The sequence below is a fragment of the Bos indicus genome, chromosome 2 (genome assembly GCF_029378745.1).
Source record: "Bos indicus isolate NIAB-ARS_2022 breed Sahiwal x Tharparkar chromosome 2, NIAB-ARS_B.indTharparkar_mat_pri_1.0, whole genome shotgun sequence".
Taxonomy (NCBI): Eukaryota; Metazoa; Chordata; class Mammalia; order Artiodactyla; family Bovidae; genus Bos; species Bos indicus.
Window position 1 is genome coordinate 119,919,674 of NC_091761.1, and position 20,538 is coordinate 119,940,211.

Sequence of the window (20,538 nt, forward strand, 5' to 3'; positions counted from 1 at the left end):
CCCAGCAAAGCCTAGCTGAGATGCAAGACACACAGCACTCTGCTGACCGCAAGCTGCCCGGGCCAGCCCCATGTGACCCCATGACCCAGGGACATGCTGGGGACTGCAGGCTCCAGGTCGGCATGGCAGAGGGCGTTTCCTGAGGTTGAGGACCTCCCTGTCATCACCCTGGACCTGACGGGCTGTGGGGAACGCTCAGAAGCAGAGCCCACAAAGGCAGTGCCACTGCTCTCCAGGCCCTGGGGGCCCGGCTCTCCCCCCAGCTTCCTTACCCGACGCTTCTCACTGGGTGTCTCACTCAGTGTTGGCCAGCCACGATCCTTCTCTGGACACCTTCATGTTTGAACTCCCTGGAACCTTCCAGAAGGAATTGCTCTCATTTTAATTTATAGATCTGTTGTTTGCTTTAACAGTGTCAGTTGGACATCATGTATCCCTTTTAGTAATTTAGGATTCTCCACACTGTGTATATGGTGATACCAAAGCACTTTTCTTGGGCTCTGCCGCGCCACGAGGCTTTGACTCTACGCTAAGTACCCCCACGGGGCCTTGTGCTTTCATTTGACTTTATCGAGACTCTGCCCCAGCTGCTCTTGTATCCACCTCGACAGCCCCAGCCCCTTATCACTTCCCCACCACTGTCCAGAGGAAACCAGTAGTACCTCTCAGCCTGGTTGTGAGCATGAGGCCCAGTAAGGGAATGGAATTAGCTGGGAAGCCAGGTCTAGTAGTCATAATTGTTGATGGAGAAGAGGAAAGGGTCTGAGTGAGGAACCAAGGAGGGACTTGCCTGCGAGTCACACTTGACGCCTGGCTCCAGCACCTGTCTTGGCCACCACAGGCTTTGTTAGCTGTTTCTGGCTTCTGCCCCGTGTATCAGATACTCAGAATTGCATATGTGGTTGAGTTTTAGATCAGTGAGTTGGTGTTGTACTTTTTAAATCAACTGGAATTAAATCATTTAATGCATTTGTCATGTTGAGAAATTCTTCCTTAGTTCTAACAGCCCTCCAGTTTCAACTCAATCTCTTTCTTCTTGTTAGTCTTCAGGGCAAATGAAAGACCAGTTAGCTGGTCGCCATCTTTTTGTGTCATAAATATTCTAGGAAACCATCAGTGTTCTGTTCTTGAAGCTGAAGGAACCCTTTACTCCTTTAGGCTTTTTTCCTGTTGTATTTTCCAACTGTTAGATTCATCAAACCTAACTTGTATGTTTCTGCGTAATCATTTGCCTCAGAAACACCAGCACTTTGCTGTGTGCCCCATGAGGCAGGCTGCACCTGAGGCTTCGTGGCCCTTGCCTCCTTGTAACAGAATGGAGGCGGTTTTGAGGGTAGAATGTGGAGGAATGAGTGTGAGACCACCTTCCTAAGATCCTCTGAGGGATCCGTTGCCCAAAGTGCTGGGAACACCGCTGTGGGAATTCAGTAAATAAAAGCCAATGCAAAGAGCCAGTTCATGACTAAGAAAAGTCTTACAGGGGCATGGGAGGGGGTGGAGGGGAGTGAGTATGTGTCCATCTCCCATTCCCTGGGCCCAAGGGTGAGGACGGTCTCTCTGTCCCAGCCCCCCACACAATTGCTAGCGCCCACAGGGGCCCAGCAAGTGCTGAATGCTTGTTTCCAGGGAGCAGGCTGCATTTGTTCTTTCCCCCTTCATGTTGTGTGTTTCCGCATTCTTCAGTATTCTAACGACACCAGACTCTTGTCACCTTAAGGTTTTCATATATAATAATTACTAGTATTTATGGAATACTTAACATGCTGGATCCTGAGATAAGACCTTTACCGTCACCCCATGGTGTGGGAAGTGAAGGTGAGGAAGTTTAGCTGTCAGGCTACGCAGGCCATGTGTGGTGGACCCCCCACCTCCCTCTTGACTTTAACAAGCAAGAGCACTAGGAGGTTGCTGCTGCCCTCTATGCTTTGTTCCAAAGCGAAGCTGCCCATCCACGGGGAGAAGCCTGCCTTCCTGCATGTCCTTCCCATCCAGGCCATACCAGGTCCTCACAGAGGGCTGAGGTCAGCGCTGGTCAGAGCCCCGAAAAGACTGAGCTCGTGCCAGGGGACCACAGGATTCTTTAAGAAGCCGTTATACATTCAGAATCATGTTATATGCAGAATGGATCATTTCCCACTGCCAGACTTAAAAAGTGACCCCTGGAAATTCCTCAGCAAGGGGAGGAGGTCTGCCCATGTGCCTTGTGGGCAAAGCATTTGCTGGGTGTTTCCTGGATCAGATCTAGACACCTTTCCTTTGTCTAGCAAACTATCGGACCCCTGCTAGTGCCAGCTACTGTGCTTCCCCAAAGCACACAGCCCACTGAGGCAGACACACGTGGAAGACAGCATTCACAGGTGGTGACAAAGGCCGTGGTGGAGGTGAGCGCACAGGCTGTATGTGAGGTCAGCAGTGGACACTTCCCTGAGCTATGTGCTGCCTATAAGGATGTTGTGGTGAAGTCAGCAGCCAAGCCTTTGTGTTGCTGCAAAATCACCAGTGGGCAGTGATTCTGCAACACTCAAACGTGATGTTGGGGGAACTGAACTAGAGTTTCCCAGGGATTTGCTGGGAAGTGGACTGGCATAGACACCACTGGGCAGGGAGTGTGGTCCCTCTCCACAGTGGCTGTGGAAGGTCGGCCACAGCCAGGGGACCACGCAGGGCCCTGCAGGGCACTGGGCAACTATGGGGGCAGCTGGGCTGAGGCCAGAGAGCCCTGGGTGCTGTGGCCTCTGCCTGCAGGAACAGTTCTCACCCTGAGGGAGGCCCGGATGGAATGGGCTGGTCGTCCCAGTCCTGATGGCTGCCCAGGCCTAGCCTGAGCCACCTGTGAGAAGCTCCCAGAGGGCATTGCGGATGCAGAAATCTGGTCAGCTTCCCAGTTACCTAGAGGCCTCTTTTAGAGTATTGCTAGGTCCTGGAAAAGCAGGACTCTCTGCATCCTGGGCTGTCCTAACAGATAGACTTGGCCTGCAGAGTGGTAGTTCGAGAAAGCAGAACCACGGGCTCCAGGCTGGCTTTAACATCCACTGGCCTAGACCCCGTCAATCCAGCTCACCTGGAGGAATAAAAGGCCTAATCCAGGCTGTTTAGGCCTTAGCTCTAAGATGGCATTGAGGTTAGCCCCTGGAAAGGACCGAAGTCTTCATACAGCCTGTATCTGAGAGCTTCCCTCAGCCCAGGGGGAAGGGTAGGGTAGAGTGGGGCTGAAAAGAAGCAGACTTCTTGCTCACCACCCCCACCAGTGCACCAGTGTACACAGCCTGTGTGTGTGTGTCTGTGTGTGTGTGTGTGTGTGTGTGTGTGTGTGTCTGTGTGTGTGTGTCTCTCTCTAGGCGGGGACATGATGGTGTTGGGGAAGCCCAGAGACCCTGGATGGGAACAAATCCACTTGACCACTCTGAACCCAGTTCACGAAACTATAGGTCAATATTTGAAGAGCCACATAATTAATAAGAGCTCTGCCAGACTCAACACACCGCATCCCAGTGGGAGATAAGACAAGTGTTAGTTCAACAGAAACAGCCCAACAGGAGAGAGATTCTTTTTTTTTTTTTTGTAATATGTTAGGTTTCATATTTAGAGTGAGGTGGTCTGCTCTGGACAAGAGTGTTCATCTATCAGGTGACCAGCAAATGAGCCCCATCCACACTGACACCCTGTGTTGGATCTAAATGATGACTCTCTACAGGCAAGGAAGAACTGCATTAAAGCAGATTCAGCAGGTCCAATCAGGCTGGCAGAATCTGACATAGTTTCTGTTTTGTTCCCGTGCCTGCCTTCCAGCAGGGAAAAGCTGAGGGAAGCTACAGGAACCCCACTCCTAGGCCCTTCTCCTGAGGGGGATGCTGCTTCCACTCCCTCCCCCCCCAAAGCAGGCCTCCTTCCCTCTTTTCCCTGGAGCACCAAGCAGATCCTGTCTCAGAGGTACCTGGTTCGTTCCCCAGACAGGCATTTGACTAAGCCAGGTTGAACAGCGTCTATGTGTGCCCCCTTGGCCTTGAGATACAGAAATGGGCAAGGCCTGGTCTCCAGACAGGAAAACTGGCCTCAGAAGAGACAGTCTCAATCAAGTGATGAGTTCTGGGGCTAGAATCAGCTGAGAGGACCATGGGCTGAGAAGGGTGATGCCTGAACCGAGCCTTGAAAACTCAACCATGATGCGTGGAGGTGGACTAGGGCGTGGTAGGCGGAGGGAGCAGCCTGGAAACCCCAGGGTGGGGTCCTAAGAAGTGTGAGTGCGCATCACCCAAGAGGAAGCCTAAAGAGAGTGCCGGTTTCCTGCTGGCGGCTGGGGGAGCTGGACTGAGGCCAGCTGCAGGTCAGTGAGAAGTGCAGGGGCCAAGGGAGCTACAGCCTTTGAAGCTAGACGCCAGCCCACCCTCAGCTCAGCCCCTCTGAGGGCCCTTTACACAGTCGGGGCGGGGCAGTTCTGACGGTATGGAACTCCCCAGAGGAAACAAAAAAAGTACCTGAATTCTTTGCCCAGCTCAGAGTTCAGTGAGGAAACACCCTCTTGGGGCAGACTTAGAAAGGCTTGTGCGAGGCTTGTCGAGGTGTCTCAGCGGCTCCCAGGGCAGGCTTCCAGACCAGACTGTCTAAGGATCAAGGTGGCCACAGCCCTGTGGACAACTCTCCCTGGCGTTCTGACCCACTGGGCCAGCAGGTTTCCACAAGTGGAACAGGAGTAGTGTTTGCCAAAAAGAGGACCACAGATGAAAGAGGCAGAAGCTTCGAGTCTTTAGCCAGTGATAGGAGAACTAGAGCAGTAGAAGCAAATATGCTCAGCACCGCATTCATCCCAGAGGCAGCACCAGGAAGCTGGAGCCCCAAAGGCAGACGAGGGGAAGCGTTCATGTGGGGAGGTGTGGCGTGGGGGGAAGTCCTGTTCCTGTCCTCTTTGGCCCGCTGAGCAGGAGACAGGCAGAGGTAAAGCATGGGCTAAAGATAAGACCTCCAAGGTTACAGAAATGTCTCAGCCCAGCCGAGCCCCGAGGCAGGCTTGCGTGTTTGCTGGCGCAGCATGGCCGGCCTCCAACATGGGGGCCAGGAGCCTCAGGGAGACGTTCTGTCTCTCTGAGGTTGCTGGGGAGCTGGCGAGCCAGGTGGAGATGAATGACCATGGCTCCCCAGCTCTGCGACCCTTGCTGAAGGCCAGAGGTGCCCTTGACAGGAAGGAAAGACGGCAGTGGTAGTGACGCAGCATACCGCCCCGGGTGGCTGTCCCCTCGGGGGCCACCGTGGCCTCAGGGCAGGCCCTGTGCTCACCCCGCACTGTCAGCAGAGCCCTGGGTCGGGCACTGCTCAGGAAACCCTGCTGCCCAATCCTTAGAAAGCTTAAGGCAGCAACACGGGGCCACCTGAGGAAAAGCAGTGGGCAGGGCACCTGGCGTCCTTGGTTGGCGAGCACAGGGAGTGGCGGTCACGTGACCTCTCGGAGCCTCCCTCGCTCATGTGAACAATGAAGGGTCTAAGACTCGCTGTGAAACTTGAAAGGGCCAGCAGTGGAACTGCCCAGAGGCATCTCTGCTCACACCTGCAAGACTCAGGCCAGGCCCCCACCCCACAGTTGGGTGGACAGTGGCTGCACCTCCAGCCTGTCCCCTCTTCTGTGAAATGGAGATCTCAGAATCCCTTCTCTCTCCCTGTCCCTCAACTGTAACGAGGGTCATGTGGCTATCACACGTACAGACAATGTAAGTTCAGTTCAGTTCAGTTGCTCAGTCCTGTCCTACTCTTTGCAACCCCATGGACTGTAGCACGCCAGGCTTCCCTGTCCATCACCAACTCCCAGAGTTTACTCAAACTCATGTCCATTGAGTTGATGATGCCATCCAACCATCTCATCCTCTGTCGTCCCCTTCTCCTCCTGCCTTCAGTCTTTCCCAGCATCAGGGTCTTCTCTAATGAGTCAGCTTTTCCCATCAGGTGGCCAAAGTATTGGAGCTTCAGCTTCAACATCAGTCCTTCCAATGAATATTCAGGGTTGATTTCCTTTAGGATTGACTGGTTTGATCTCCTTGCAGTCCAAGGGACTCTCAAGAGTCTTCTCCAACACCACAGTTCAAAAGCATCAATTCTTCGGTGCTCAGCTTTCTTTATGGTCCAACTCTCACATCCATACATGACTACTGGAAAAACCATAGCTTTGACTAGATGACCTTTGTCAGTAAAGTGATGTCTGTGCTTTTTAACACGCTGTATAGGTTTGTCATAGTTTTACATCCAAGGAGCAAGCGTCTTTTAATTTCAAGGCTGCAGTCACCATCTGCAGTGATTTGGGAGCCTAAGAAAATAGTCTGTCGCTATTTCCATTGCTTTCCCATCTGTTTGCCATGAAGTGATGGGACCAGATGCCATGATCTTAGTTTTTTGTACGTTGAATGAACCACTAGACCATTCAGGCATGACCTAAATCAAATCCCTTAACGATTATACCGTGGAAGTGACAAATAGATTCAAGGGCTTAGATCTGATAAGAGTACCTGAGAAACTATGGATGGAAGTTTGTAACATTGTACAGGAGGTAGTGATCAAACACTGTGAAGCACCATAGAAACGTAAGGGATTGGTCTTGCATAGGCAAGGCAAAAAACTGCAGATAAAAGACATACTTAGTGAGTGCCTACTGTGTGCCCAACACTGTTCCAGGCCCTGGGACTCAAGGCAAATGGAACTGGCTGAGCTGGCCAGCATGAGGCCAGAGTGGGACAGATGACAGTGGGACAGCAGGAAGGGGGCCTGGCCAGTAAAGGTGCAGGGGAGTGGAGACCTGGGGGAGCAGAAGCCAGCACAGGGCCAGGGAGGGAGAGAGTAGGGTTTGTGTCAGCTAGGAGTTGAGGGGCGGCATCAAGGAGGCATCTGACAACACAATTCTTGGTTGCTCTCTGGGCCAGACTGAGCAGAGGCTGTGGAGCACGGAGACCCTCACTGGGCCCACAGCCCTGCCCCTGCCCCGGCATTGAAGACTTGTGGCCCTGGCTCCACAGGTCTGCCTTGGGTTCAGGGTGAAAAAGAAGGACTGATGTTTTCCCAAAAGATTTGACAAGAAACGCTGTCTTCAAAGAAGCTGATCCCACCCACCTGCTTGGCTAAAACTGTAGTTCACTCTTGGGCCTTGTTCCCAAACAAAGCCAAAAAGGGCACGTCAGGGTTATGAGGAACCCCACAGGGGCCTTTGCAGGGACCAGTACCCCGGCCCATCCTGCCCAGGCAGTCTCCCCAGGTGGTTTTATACCAGATCTGCCTGCCAGTGTGCATTCCTTCTGCTCCTTCCACCTGTCCGTCTCTTCCCAGTGGCCTCAGCACTGGTACCCACAGGAGGTCACTGTGTCGGGGCTCAGGCCCCACCCCTCCTCCTGCTGCTGCAGTGGGGCAAAGCAGCAGCCTGTGCGGAGCTCACTGCACCCTCCACCGCCCCCACAGCACTGCAAGCCCAGATTGCCTGTGTGCCCTGGGCAGCCGCACCCCCCACACACAGAAGAAGGCTGGTCACCCGACAGAAATCCAGAATCCCACAGGGCTCGCTGGCAGCGGAGCTGATGTCCTGGGACCAGGGGGAGGAGAACGTGGAGACTCAGGTTCCTTCTTTATGGCAGAGGAGCCACTACTTACCAAAAGGCTCGAATTCACAATCTGCCGTTCCAGAAAATCCTTTTCACCTGGACACATTACCCTTTCCTGCCAGTTGCATCAAGTAGGCCTGGCAGCCCCTCTCATCAAGTTGGGGCTGAGGCCAGTCTTCAGAGTCAAAAAGGCTAGTGTCCTGACCACGGTCCTGCCACACCCTCGCTCTATAATCTACATGGTAAAAAAAACATCACCTTGCCGACAAAGGTCCATATAGTCAAAGCTATGATTTTTCTAGTAGTCATGTACAGATATGAGAGTTGGACCCTAAAGAAGACTGAGCACTGAAGAACTGATGCTTTCAAATTGCGATGCTGGAAAAGACTCTTGAGAGTCCCTTGGACAGCAAGGAGATCAAACCAGTCACTGCTGAAGGAAATCAACTCTGAAGATTCATTAGAAGGACTGATGCTTAAGCTCTAGTACTTTGGCCACCTGATGTGAAGAGCCAACTCATTGGAAAAGACCCTGATGCTGGGAAAGATTGAAGGCAGGAGGAGAAGGGAACGACAGAGGATGAGATGGTTGGATGGCATCGTCAACACAATGAACGTGAGTTTGAGCAAACTCTGGGATATGGTGAAGGACAGAGAAGCCTGGCGTGCTGCAGTCCATGGGGTCGCAAAGAGTTGGACATGACTTAGGGATGAAACAACAACAGTCTCCATGGTCACCACACTTGACCTTTCAGACACTCGGTTTCCCTCTGTGCAGACTGGGGCTGACACCCCACTTTCCAAGCAAGGTTTGTGAGGATCTGATGAAATCATGTGTCCAGCCTAAGCCTAGCAGTTGTTCTTATTTCCTTGCAGCCTTTAGTGGCCTTTCGTGTGGCTGGGGTGGTGGCCCTGCCCAAGGGGAGCTGGCTGACTGGAAAGTGAGCACAGCACGCTCTTAACTTGCAAAAGCAAAGGAGCTTGAGTTCCCAGGGACATGTGTCCTGTCCTCTCTCATCTAGCTGCCTTTTGTAGTATGTGTGAGAAAGACCTGTATGTTCCAGAACACCCCATGTCCCATGTATTTCTGTACCCAAAGCCTAATTTCTAAATCATAGTTGAGCCCTCCCAGGATCAGTGATGACCCAGTCGGCTCTGACTGCGCTTGTCCAAATTCTGTCCATTATCCAAGGCTGACCAAGCAGCCCCCTCTGTTGGGCTGGGGCATTAAAGGGGCCCCAACCAGGGGGTCCAAGCCAGGCAGATAAGCCATTGCAGGGGGCACTTCTGTGTGGCTTCGCCCTTTCTCCTCTGGTCAGCGGCTCTAATTCTAGTTGGATAGCCACTGCAAGTGGAGGAAGACATGTGTGTCATCAAAAGGCAGAGCGAGCAAGCCCTAATTAAGCCCTAATTACTAGCTCTTCGTGGCGGCACAGCACAAACTGCCTCCTAGTTCTGCTTTGGGGCAATTTTTGGCCTCTAGTGCAGCCCAGGGCACTGGCCTGCCGGTGCCTCCCAGAGCTGAGCCCTGGGCCTAGAGAAGGGAACGAGGCTTCTCTAGCTTCTTTGCGCTGACAAAGGGCTTTCTGCCTGTCAGCCCAGCTCCAGGCAAGTCCCCTCCCGACTCCCTACCGCAGCCACTGGGCCTCCCTTTTGGCAGGACCCGACACTCGAGGCTCAAGGGCCGTGATGAACTCCCAGCCTCTGGAGACTTCTCTCAGAGCTAGAAAAAACAAGCAGCTGAAACGTGCCTCCTCACTGCAGCTGGGCCCCGCCCGCTGAACCTATAGGAAGGCCCTGGAGGGGATCCAGCCTCCCCCGAAGAGGAAATCTGGCTCCGGCCTCACCCGCAGGGCCTGTTATGTCTGGCTCCAGAGGCCTTCTCCTCTGGGGTTTTCCATGCCTGTGAACCCGGCCCCATTCATTTCCCTGTGGTTTCATGGGAATGTCCAAAATGCTCAGCAGGTTGCAGCGAGCCCAGGAGGAGAAGGGTCAGCGAGAGGCCCGGGCCGTGGCCGAAGCACCCTCCACTCAGAGGCCTGCAGCGGGGATCCAGGCCTGCTGTGGGTGGGCAACCACCTGTCAGTCAGCTGAGTTTTCCTCTGGTGCGATCCGCCCCCAGCCACCCACCCACCACCCAGGCGACTCTGCCTATGGTTCCCTTTCTCCAGGCCTCCCCTTTCCAGCTCTCCAGGGTATGAGTTCCCTGAGTTCCCCCCACTGCCACCCTCCCATCCCATCCCTAGCAGCTCCCACTGTTGCGTTATTTAGCCACTGACTCTCCACCTCACCCGGGCCAGGCCCTTGCGTTTTCCACCTCACTGCACTCAGTTAGGGGCCGCAGGGAGAGCCCCCCGACCCCCTCCAGAGCTGCTCAACCTCAGAGAAGGGGCCATGCTCGGGTGCACAGCTCTTACGAGAGGCCCAGCGGCTGCCTCCGCGGCCCACGCGAAGCCCAGGGGCTCCCAGCCCCACAGAGAGGATGTGCCCAAGTGGAGAAAATGTATAGTCTTCAGAAGAAATGAATTGAAAACTGGCTGGGAGCAATTCTTATCCAATTTCCAAGTTAGCAGTTTTCACCAAGAGCTAATTGAAACTGCTCTCTGTAAGCGGCCCGATTTCCATCTGCATGAGGCTCCCGCAGAGTGTCTGCGACAAGGGCCCTGGTGGCTCAGGGCAGAAGCAAAGTAGAGCTGTGCTCGTTGCCCCGAGTTGCTCTTGAGCTTTGAAAATGGATGCACTTTCAGGTTTGGGCAGCGGCCACGCCACTGTGCCCTGGCTGCCTGGCTCCCCAGTCATTTCCAAAGCCGCTTTCTGAGTGTTCTGGGTAGGGAAGGGGTGGGCTGAGTTCCTCACCTGGTTAGCCTGGTAAAAATGTATCTGGAAACGGAACATCCTAGGAGGCCCAGCCACTCTCGCCAGGCAGGGTTCCTTGGATGGGCGCAGAGGAGTGCGGGGGCCAGGGGCCTGCCTGCAGGTCGGCACAGTGCCCAGGCTGAGACCCCACTGCCAGTGCCAGCCTCGGCCATTGTCTCTGGGAGTTCTGTGGGAGTGCAGAGTAGCCCACCCAGCGTGCCCAGCCCCGCTCTGACCTCAGTCTGGACCACGGCTGCCTTTTCCATGGTGCAGAAGACAGCAATCCCCACCCCGGGTCAGCCCATGGAGGGTGCCCTGTCCGTCGTCCCTTTTCAGGGGGCAACCCACTCCAGTATTCTTGCCTGGAGAATCCCATAGACAGAGGAGCCTGGTGGGCTGCAGTCCATGGGATCACAAAGAGTTGGACACGTCTGAGTGACTGTCACTTCACTCTCTGTTGACCCAGATGGGTATGGACCCTACTCTTCTCTCCTGCACCCAGTAGCCTTGAAACAATTTTAGGGACAGCGCCTTGGGCGAAGCTGCAAGGTTATTCAGTGCTCCTCACACAGGATCTCCCCCCGGGTCCTACCATCTTTTGGAAGCTTAAAGCAACAACTGGAAAAAATTACACAAGCCCTTCACAACATTTCTGCAAACTAACTCTTGCCTGTCTCACCCACACACATGCTGAGAGGAGTCCGCACGTGACCTCCCTCGCCCTTCAGTCTTTGGTTTTCTGAGCCTACGTCCCCAGCCTCACGGCCATGGCTGGCTGCTCCTTGCCAAGTCCAGGGCTCGCTCTCTCTTGCCTCTTCTTCCCCGACATGAGGTCTGCACAGCGGACACTTGCCCGCCTGCACCTTGGTCCCTGCTCTCACGCCCCTCGGACCTCCTCACCCCCCTCTGTGCCCCTGCCCCCTCCGCCCTCTGTGCCCATGACCAGCTCACTCCCGGGCCCTCACCTGCATGCAGCTCTGAATGCGGGCCTGCCCTGTCCTCCTCTGTCTCTGCTGCTGCCTGCAAGCCTCAGCCCCTCCGCTTCCGCCTGACTGCCCCGGGCCTCTGCTCCTTGCACCCCAGGGCCATGTGTGCTCCTTTCTGACCGTCCTCATCCAGCGTCTCCCCCAGCTCCCCCGTGCGCCCCCATCCTGGAGTCTGGCTCCCCAGGCTCTGCCCTCACCTCTTAGTCCTTCTCCCTCGATCCCTTATTTTCCAGACACGCCTGATGCTTTCTTTGCTCTCCTCCATGATTGACTCTTTCATCCTTTTCATGTAAAGTGTTTCCCACCTCTCGGCCATTGCTTGAGATTGATCTTGGATTTGTCAGCATATCCTACCCCCACCCTCGCGAGGTTGGGGGCTCCTGGAGGGCAGGCTGAGGCTTCCTGAGCAGTGCCTGGGACACAGCAGAGGCAGCAGGGCCTCCAGGTCACACAGGTGGGCGGTGAAGCCCAGCTGCTGGTTACAGAGCTGTGGGACCTGGGCCTGATCACCTCTTGTTTTTGCACCTTAAGCCTCGCCACGCATCAGAAAGGGGTGAGAGCACTTCCCAGGCTGCAGGAGGATTTGATTGGTCTGTGGCCTGTCCAGTGTCACAGGTGCTTAACGGATGTCTCTTCCCTTTCTCCTTGCACCGACCCACAGCAGCAGCTCCAAAGAAGTTTTAGAGGGTGAGGCAGTGAACAAATTAATGGCTGCAGATGGGAGACACCTTACTTTGGTTGGTTGAAATGACAAGGCCACCAGCTTCCTCTAAATAGGAATTGGTGCTCTGTAGACTTGGAAGATGGGTAAACAGCAGGAGAGGGCTGTAGGGGAATGATGTCAGTAGAGCTCTTCTCTTTGTTTTTGTTCAGTTGCTAAGTCGTGTCTGACTTTTTGCAACCCATGGACTATAGCACACCAGGCTCCTCTGTCCTCCACTGTCTCCTGGAGTTTGCTCAAATTCATATCTGTTGAGTAAGTAATGCTATCTAACCATCTCATCCTCTGTTGACCCCTTCTCCTTTTGCCTTCACTCTTTCCCAGCATCAGGGTCTTTCCAGTGAGTTAGCTCTTTGCATCAGGTGGCCAAAGTACTGGGGCTTCAGCTTCAGTATAAGTCCTTCCTTTGAATATTCATGGTTTTTTTTCCTTTAGGATTAACTAGTTTGATCTCCTTGCAGTCCAAGAGACTCTCACGAGTCTTCTCTAGCACCACAGTTCAAAAACATCAATTCTTCAGTGCTCAGCCTTCTTTATGGTCCAGCTCTCACATCCATACATGACTACTGGAAAAGCCGTAGCTTTGACTATACAAATCTTTGTCAGCAAAGTGTTGTCTCTGCTTTTTAATATGCTATCTAGGTTTGTCATAGCTTTCCTTCTAAGGAGCAAGTGTCCTTTAATTTCATGGCTGCAGTCACCATCCATGATGGTGATTTTTGAGCCCAGGAAAATAAAATCTGTCACTGTTTCCACTTTTTCCCTTTCTCTTTGCCATGAAGTGATGGGACTGGATGCTGTGGTCTTAGGTTTTTAATGCTGAGTTAGCGGATCAGAAATAGATGCATGAGGGCCGTGTACCCATGAAGAAAGGGGGCATTGTGGCAGGGGCATGGCCCTCTCGACTCCTGACTGTGCCCCTTCCTGGGAATCCTTCATCATGCACAGGCTTATTGAGCATCTACACTGTGCTGGACTCACACTGGGCTCAGGGTAGGCGGCACAGGGTAGAGAGGGGAGACACAGCCTGTGATCAAAGGGTGATGATGGTGCGGGCTGAGTGCTGTGACGGGGCAGGTCTGGGTGCCCCGGAAGCACGCAGCCGCCAGGTGGGCATCTCATGCTGCCTCCCCAGAGGAAGGGACATCAGAGAAAAAGAGATTCGAGGAGAAAGGTCTCAGATTCCAGGCTCAGGGAACAGCAGTGCAAAGGGACAGAAGCAAGAAAGAGGCCCGAGAATGAGCTGGAGTGTGAGGGGTGGGGGACAAAGAGGGGGAGGTGATGCTGGCACCAGACAAGGGGAAACCTCGTTTTACCAAGAGGTGGAACTGTCCCAGGACAGTGGTCACCACTGAAGGGCTTCATGTGGGAGAGGGGCGTGACCAGATTTGCCTTCGAGAAGGAAAGCGTCTCTCTGGATGTGAAGACAGAAACAGCTGGGAGTGGCCAGAAGTAGGGAGGCCAGTTGCTAAGAGATGAAGGCTGTGGACCAAGGCTCTGGCATCAGGGTGGGAAGCCTCTAGGATCTTGCTCTGTTCAGCCTGCATCCTAGGTTTGGGGCACCCAGGCCAGTCACTGCTGTAGTATGCATGATAATAATGTAATATTTAAGACCAGGTTAGTGCATGCCCATTTTTTCAGGTAAGTAAATTGAGATTCAGAGAGGTTAAGAAACGTTTCTGAAATCACACGGCTTGTGAGTGGCAGAGCTGCGACTCAAGACAAGCTCCTGAGCTGATACCACTAACTTTCCCCCTTCTCCTGTTGCCTTGGGCTATCCACATGCAGGATATCCTGCAGTAAAAAAAAAAAAAAAATCACGTAAAATTAGACCTTAGTATTTCATACATGTTTATACCTTTTCTTTAAGTAACGTACTTCGGCAAACGTTATGCTAGACAAGGCGTCGTTGCTGCGTGAGGAGGGCGCGTCCTTGTGTGGAGGTTGCTTGTGGTCTTTCCCTGCCGTCTGCTGTGGCAGGTGATTGTGACACCTCTAGGCTTGCTCACCTCCTCCCTGGGGTGAGACGCCTTCCCCTCCGGCACCCAGAGGCCCAGAGCACAGGTGGGTGGGGTGTTGCGGACTGAGTGCTGCTGAGCTTGCATCCTGGCACGGCCCCGGTAAGCCGTCCATGTGTTTGTCACTGCAGAGCCTGCCCCGGCCCTCCAGGTCACGGGGCCCCTGGTGGCAATGGGCTCAGATAGATGCTCAGCCGATGCCAGGCCTGGTGCCTGGCTCTGTCCATGTGGCCTGCTGTCTGGAAGATGCTCCCAGCTGGTGGCCTTTCCTGAGCCCTATTTAGGGCAGTTGTCGGTTGAAAGCTGAGATCCAGCACGCAGACACACACACACACACACACCGCCTTCCCTGCAGAGGTAGTGATCTCACACCTGTGTCAGGCTGGGGCGGGGGCAGGGTTACCATCAGGGCAGGGGCCCCGACCAGGGAGCATATCCAGCTCCATCCCCACTTGGATATCAGACCCCAGTATGTGCAGTTTGCTCTCAAAGGATGTCCTAACCACCCAGGGCATCTTGCAGCCCCATCTGAGCTCTGGCTACTGGCCTGGGCCTGTAGCTCTGCCTCTCAAAGGTGGGAGGAGATCAGGGTCAAGGGTGACAGGTCAGCGGCGGGAGCTTCTTCTAATAGCCTGTTCCTGCCCGAGCAAAGCCCTCAGCCCAGACCTGGCCTTGGACAAGGAAACACACATTGACTGGGAGCCCAGAGATCCCTGGGCCTCGATTCGCAGGGCTGCAATTTACAAAGCAAGACTGTCTCCTGCCCAGAAGTTCGTGGGTTCTAAGCGGCTCCTGCCACATCCTGGGTCCTGTGGGAGGAAGATGCTGGCCGCCCCCTGCAGGCCTGTCCAGGAACTGACCCACGAGGGGCCCAGAGAAGCCCTGAGAGAGGGGCCCCTTCGCTGGCCCAGATGAGAGCCCCCAGGACTGGCCAGCCGCCTCCCATTCCGGGTGCCCAGCCCCATTGCTGACTGTGAATCTGAACTCACTAGAATCTGACTGCTGACCGCTGGCCTTCCCCTTGGCCTCCTGTTCCCCGACTGCACAGGGGACCCCCACCATCTGTGCTGCACCCTCCAGCTCCCCCAGGGCTCTACTGGCTCGGGATCCAGGCCCCCGCTCTACTTTCTCATGTCCACACACTTGCATTTCCTCTCTCCCCCGCCTCCCACCTGCAGTGATAAGGACAGGTTGTGGGGAAGTGGCCCTTGAAGCTGTCCTAGACACTAGGGGTCTGTGTCCCATCCCTCCCAGGGGACATTGATGTTTTCTCTGGCAGGAATGCTCTGCCTCTCTGAACCATGTTGGAACGAGTTCCACAGGCTGCCTCTTAACCCCTGGCCCCTGTCCTGAGGGAAGCACGGAGATACCCAGGGGTGGGAGCCCCCCGAGGCACCAAGGGTCTCATCCAAGGTCAGCCCCCGTGACCAAGGCGTCCCCGGACTCTCTTCTCAAGGTAAACAGCAGCACACTTGTCTTTCTCTTACCACCCCAGCTGACGCATGGGACAGTACCAGGGCCCAGGGCAGACAAGTAATGGGGTGACTGGAGAAGCGGGGCCTAAGGGCTGTTGTTGCTGCTGGGGCTCCGGGCTTCACCCCCACCCTCCTGTCCCTTCCCTTTGGGGTCTCCTCCTTAAGATGGGGCTGGGGGAGGGGCCCTTCAGGAAATAGGGGCACGAGCACAGCCCCTGACTGGGGGGTCCCTGCACATTCAGTTCCTTTGACCCAAGGCCTTGTGGGTGGGAGCTCAGGCTGGAACCCCCAGCCCTGCCCTGCCGCGTGCCGGTCCTGGGCTGAGCTCACACAGCCCTGTCATGGGGCCATGCTGTCCCCTGCTGGCCGCGCCGTGAAATGCATCCCAGATCAGCCCCAAGGTGCAGGATGGAGACACGGGGCTCCGAGGAGCAGGCGGGGTGCCCACCCTATCCCCACCTACCCCCAGCCACAGCGACACTTGGACTGCATGAGGAGACATGTATGGATCCACCTGGCACACAATTGTATGTGCTGAGCGGGCAATGGATAGATGAATGAACTGTGTCTGAAACATTTAGGTGATAATGCTCCGCAGGGTCTGACCAACAGCAGTGTGGGGAGAAAAGTGTTAGTGACTCAGTGGTGTCTGACTTTGCAACCCCATGGACTGTAGCCCGCCAGGCTCCTCTGTCCATGGGATTCTCTAGGCAAAAATACTGGAGTGGGTTGCCGTGCCCTTCTCCAGGGGATCTTCCAGACCCAGGGATCGAACCCGTGTCTCCTGCATTGCGGGCAGATTCTTTACCATCTCAGCCACCAGAAAGCAGATAAGACATATCTAGCAGGACTTGAGACTCCTCTTCCGGTGACCAGAGCTAAACATGAAAACCAATGTGAGGTGTCATATGGTGCTAGACTGTGACATAGGTGGCCCTAGACAGGCTCAGTCATGTTCAATTCTTTGTGCCCTCATGGACTATACAGTCCATGGAATTCTCCAGGCCAGAATACTGCAGTGGGTTGCCATTCCCTTCTCCAAGGAATCTTCCTAACCCAGGTCTCCCACATTGCAGGCAGATTCTTTACCAGCTGAGCCACAAGGGAAGCCCCCTAGACAGGCTGACCCTCGTCAAAGTGGCTAGTCGTGCAGTAAGTGCCCAGGAGTGATGGAGATGGCCTTCATAGAAGCGTGGAGAGGTCAAAGGGGGTGTCAGATGGCAGGGATGGAAATCACAGGACCCCACGAGGAGACCCCAGGCCATTTAGCATGGAAGGTAGAAAGAGGGAAGCACCTCTTGTGTTTTTTTCGTTTTTTTTGGCTTGGCCTTGCTGCACCAACTGCAGGATCTTAGTTCCCCAATGACCAGTGCTTGAGCCATGCCCTTGGCAGTGGAAGCATGGTCCTAGCCACAGGACCTCCAGGGAATTCCCAGCACCTGCCATGTCTTTGATGCTGATGTCACACCAGGCACATTTTCCTCCTGTTGTTTCACAACCATTCTGTGAAATAAGTACTATTATTATCCCTGAAGGAAATGGATCAGACACGGTCAGTGCCTTGTTCGGGGTTCTACAGCAAGGACGTGCTGGAGCCAGGATGCAGGCCTCACCTCTCAAGACTTGATGGTCAGGTTCCCATGTGTGAACTCAAGGGTTTTCAGCAGGAAATGATGTGATCAGGACAGATGATAGGGAGGTCGGATGGCCGCTTGAAAGACTATTGCTGCAACCCCGTAGGGAAAGGAGAAGCTCCTTATTCCACACACAGGCCTCCTAGATGGCAGAAGGGCCTCTGAGACCAGACCTGTGGTCTCCTTTGCCCAACCTCTGTCCTACGGTGGGCGGTGGGCTGGAGGCGGCCCAGCAGGGTACCCAGAGAGGAGGAGCTGGCAGTGCAGGCGTGGGTGGACCTCCTCCCAAGGTCCAGGCCTGGCGCCGGTGGTGTCTGGCCTGGGGCATCCCACCACTCTTTCTCAGAGGGAGGCCTTTGTTGAGGGGCGGACATGCTGTGGGGGACAGTTTGTTAGACCAGAGCCAGTCCTCAGCAGGGAGACCCATCAGGAAGGCGGGGCTCTGCCTGCTCACACTCTCTTCCCCCCTCACCGGCTGTGACTTAAGAGCTTGGGGAGGGGATGGGGCTCACCCCAAGCACTGCCTGCACCTCCAGGAAGGGGACGCGTATCCCCCAACTGCCGCCCAGCCTCCCGGGGCTCCTCCCCGACCTCTCCCGCCCCCATGGGAGCAGCACGGGCTTGACGTGCAGCCCAGTGTGGGCTGCACTGAGGAGGATCTCCCCTAGGCTGGGCAAGGGCCTGCGAGTCTCCCCTGTGGTGGTGGCCCGGGGGCAGGCTCTCCCATACAGTGTGTTTGGGCTTCCCAGGCGGCACTAGTGGTAAAGAACCTGCCTGTCAGTGCAGGAGACATAAGAGATATGGGTTCAATCCCTGGGTTGGGAAGATCCCCTGGAGAAGGGTATGGCAACCCACTCCAGTATTCTTGCCTGGAGAATCCCACGAACACAAGAGGCTGGTGGGCTACAGTCCATAGCGTCGCAAAGAGTCAGACACGACTGAAGCAACTTAGCACGCACGCACACACACTACGTTTGCCTTATCCCCAAATGCCTGAGTTTCCTCTGCCACCTGTAACTCTCTTGTTCATCCTCAGAAACCCTCATCTTTCCAGGGAGGAAAAAGAGCCAAGCGCTCCTGGGAACAGGGAGCCCTGGGTCTGCACACCTGCCTCTGCACAGCCCCGCAGAGCCCCCTGGGTTCTCCTGGCCCGCCCAGGCACAGGAGATGCCCCCAGTGTTCTGGGAGACTTTGTCATTCATCAGAGATCTTTACTAATCACCTTCTCTGGGTCGGGTGAGGTCCCAAGCACTGGGGCTGCAGCCGGGAATAAGACAGGCACCCTCCCCGGACCCCTATCTGGTGGGAGACGCAGCACACGAGCTGACCCATCAGCAGAGAGGAGTACAGACTGGTTAGTGCAGTGAGAGGCATGAGCAGAGGGATGAGGGAGAAAGCAGCTTGCAGGAAACAAGCTGGGATGCGTGCTCCGGGATGATCTAGAGAGATAAGGTGGGAGGTGGGAAGGGGGGCAGGGAGGCTCACGAGGGAGGGGGGTTATATGTATACTCACAGCTGGTTCATGTTGTTGTACAGCAGAAACCAACACCACTATTGTAAAGCAATTATTCTCCAATTAAAAATAAGTTTATAAAAGTATATTGGATGCCAGGAGGGCATCTTTAAGCCAAAACAAGGATACAAGAGAGCCAGCCAACCGAGAAGCGAGAAAGAATGACCCCCCCACGTTCCCACCCCACCCCCCGCTGCAGGCTCGTGGAGGAGTTCATGCTTTTGGCCAACATGGCCGTGGCCCACAAGATCCACCGCGCCTTCCCTGAGCAAGCCCTGCTGCGGCGGCACCCCCCACCCCAGACCAAGATGCTCAATGACCTGGTGGAATTCTGTGACCAGATGGGGCTGCCCATGGACTTCAGCTCTGCAGGCGCCCTCAACGTGAGTGCTGGGAACATGGGGGCTGGGGAGGCCCTGCTGGGGAAAGCAGGAGGCAGGCCAGGAAGCCAGGGTTCAGCAGCCAACTGCATCCCACCAGGGTCCCTTGCCCTTCAGCCCGGTCTCCCCTGCAAGGGAGACAAAAGGCCCTGGGGACAAGGCCTTCATCTTGCAGGGCCTGGCGGGGAGCCCAGGAGACTGAGGGGGTGCCCTCAGGCCTAGCTGTGGGCAGGGGTCCTGTGGGCAGGAATGGGCTGAGCTCAGGCTCTCTCAGGGCACCAGGATTGGTGGAAACCAGAGGCTGTTTTTCATGGGGGGCTTTCAGATACCCACCCCCCAAGAACTGAGCATCACATGACTCAGGAATCCATGGCCTCTGCCCTGATTCCACAGCAGGGGGACCGGCCCCATCTGCTCTGGGCCTGGGGTGCCCGAGGTCAGACAGGAAGCCAGTCTGTCCAGGCCAGCCAGCCAGATGTGGAAAGACTTCCCTCGAGCCAGGACCCTCAAGGCAGGCCCAGCCTGGGACACAGGCTGGGGGCTGCTGGCCGTCCCCCACCCCACCAACAAACCCCTGCAGGCCACCCGTGGCCATCTGAGCAGGGCTGGGGCCCTCGGCTGGTCTTTCCTCCCAGAGCCAGGTCTCAGGTGATCAGCAGGGGACAGGGCCTCCGAGCCTCTCTCCCCAGGCCTGACTGCGTTTCACGTGGTTCTTCTAGAAAAGTCTGACCGAAATGTTCGGAGATGACAAGTACTCCCTGGCCCGGAAGGAGGTGCTCACCAACATGTGCTCCCGGCCCATGCAGGTAAGGCAGGGCCGGTCCTCCATCCACCCCGCCTCCCGCCCCGGGAGCACACAGGACCTCTCCGGGCTTGGAGAACCTGAGGGGAGGTGTGGGGAGAGGGGCGATGTGGGGAGGATGCCCCCTGGGAAGCATCCAGAACAGGTGGCCCCTGGGCTCCCTACCACCCCTGGCTCCGACTTGCCAACCTGTCCTGCTCAAGGGCCCCTTGTCTGGGCCTCAGAGGAGCCAATTGAGCCTTACTTCTCCCCCTGCACAGCCCCTGGGGCTCTGTTTCCTGACAGCAGGAGGGGAGCCAGCCCAGGCATCCCCCCCCCAAGACTCCAGGGCCTGGTCCCCACAGATCAGACCAGCTTGGGCTCAAATGCGGCCTAGTCAGCAACTCATGGGCAGATGGGGACCTGGGGCAGGAAAGTGTGTTGGTCTCCCTGAGTCCTCAGCCCCCACTGTGGCTTGGGGACCCCAGCCAGAGAAGTCTCCTTGTCCCAGATGACCATGAGAGAAGGAATCAGGCATGGGGCTCTGTCTGCAGCTGGAAGACAGGCTGGCCACCCAGGAGGTAGACAGTGGGCTGGCTTCTGGCC

At 55.5% G+C, this 20,538-nt stretch overlaps 1 protein-coding gene across 6 annotated transcripts in view; it reads left to right on the forward strand.

Annotated features, from left to right (window-relative positions):
* Nucleotides 1-20,538, forward strand: part of DIS3L2 (DIS3 like 3'-5' exoribonuclease 2) — a 361,340-nt gene that overhangs the window by 329,890 nt on the left and 10,912 nt on the right. For 5 of the 6 annotated variants that reach the window (XM_070774030.1, XM_070774047.1, XM_070774048.1 and 2 more), the window contains 2 exons: nt 18,971-19,154; nt 19,871-19,957. In XM_070774030.1, the coding sequence (XP_070630131.1) occupies nt 18,971-19,154; nt 19,871-19,957 (271 nt within the window). The remainder of the gene's footprint in view (nt 1-18,970; nt 19,155-19,870; nt 19,958-20,538) is intronic. The other variant, XM_070774044.1, reaches the window with a different exon arrangement.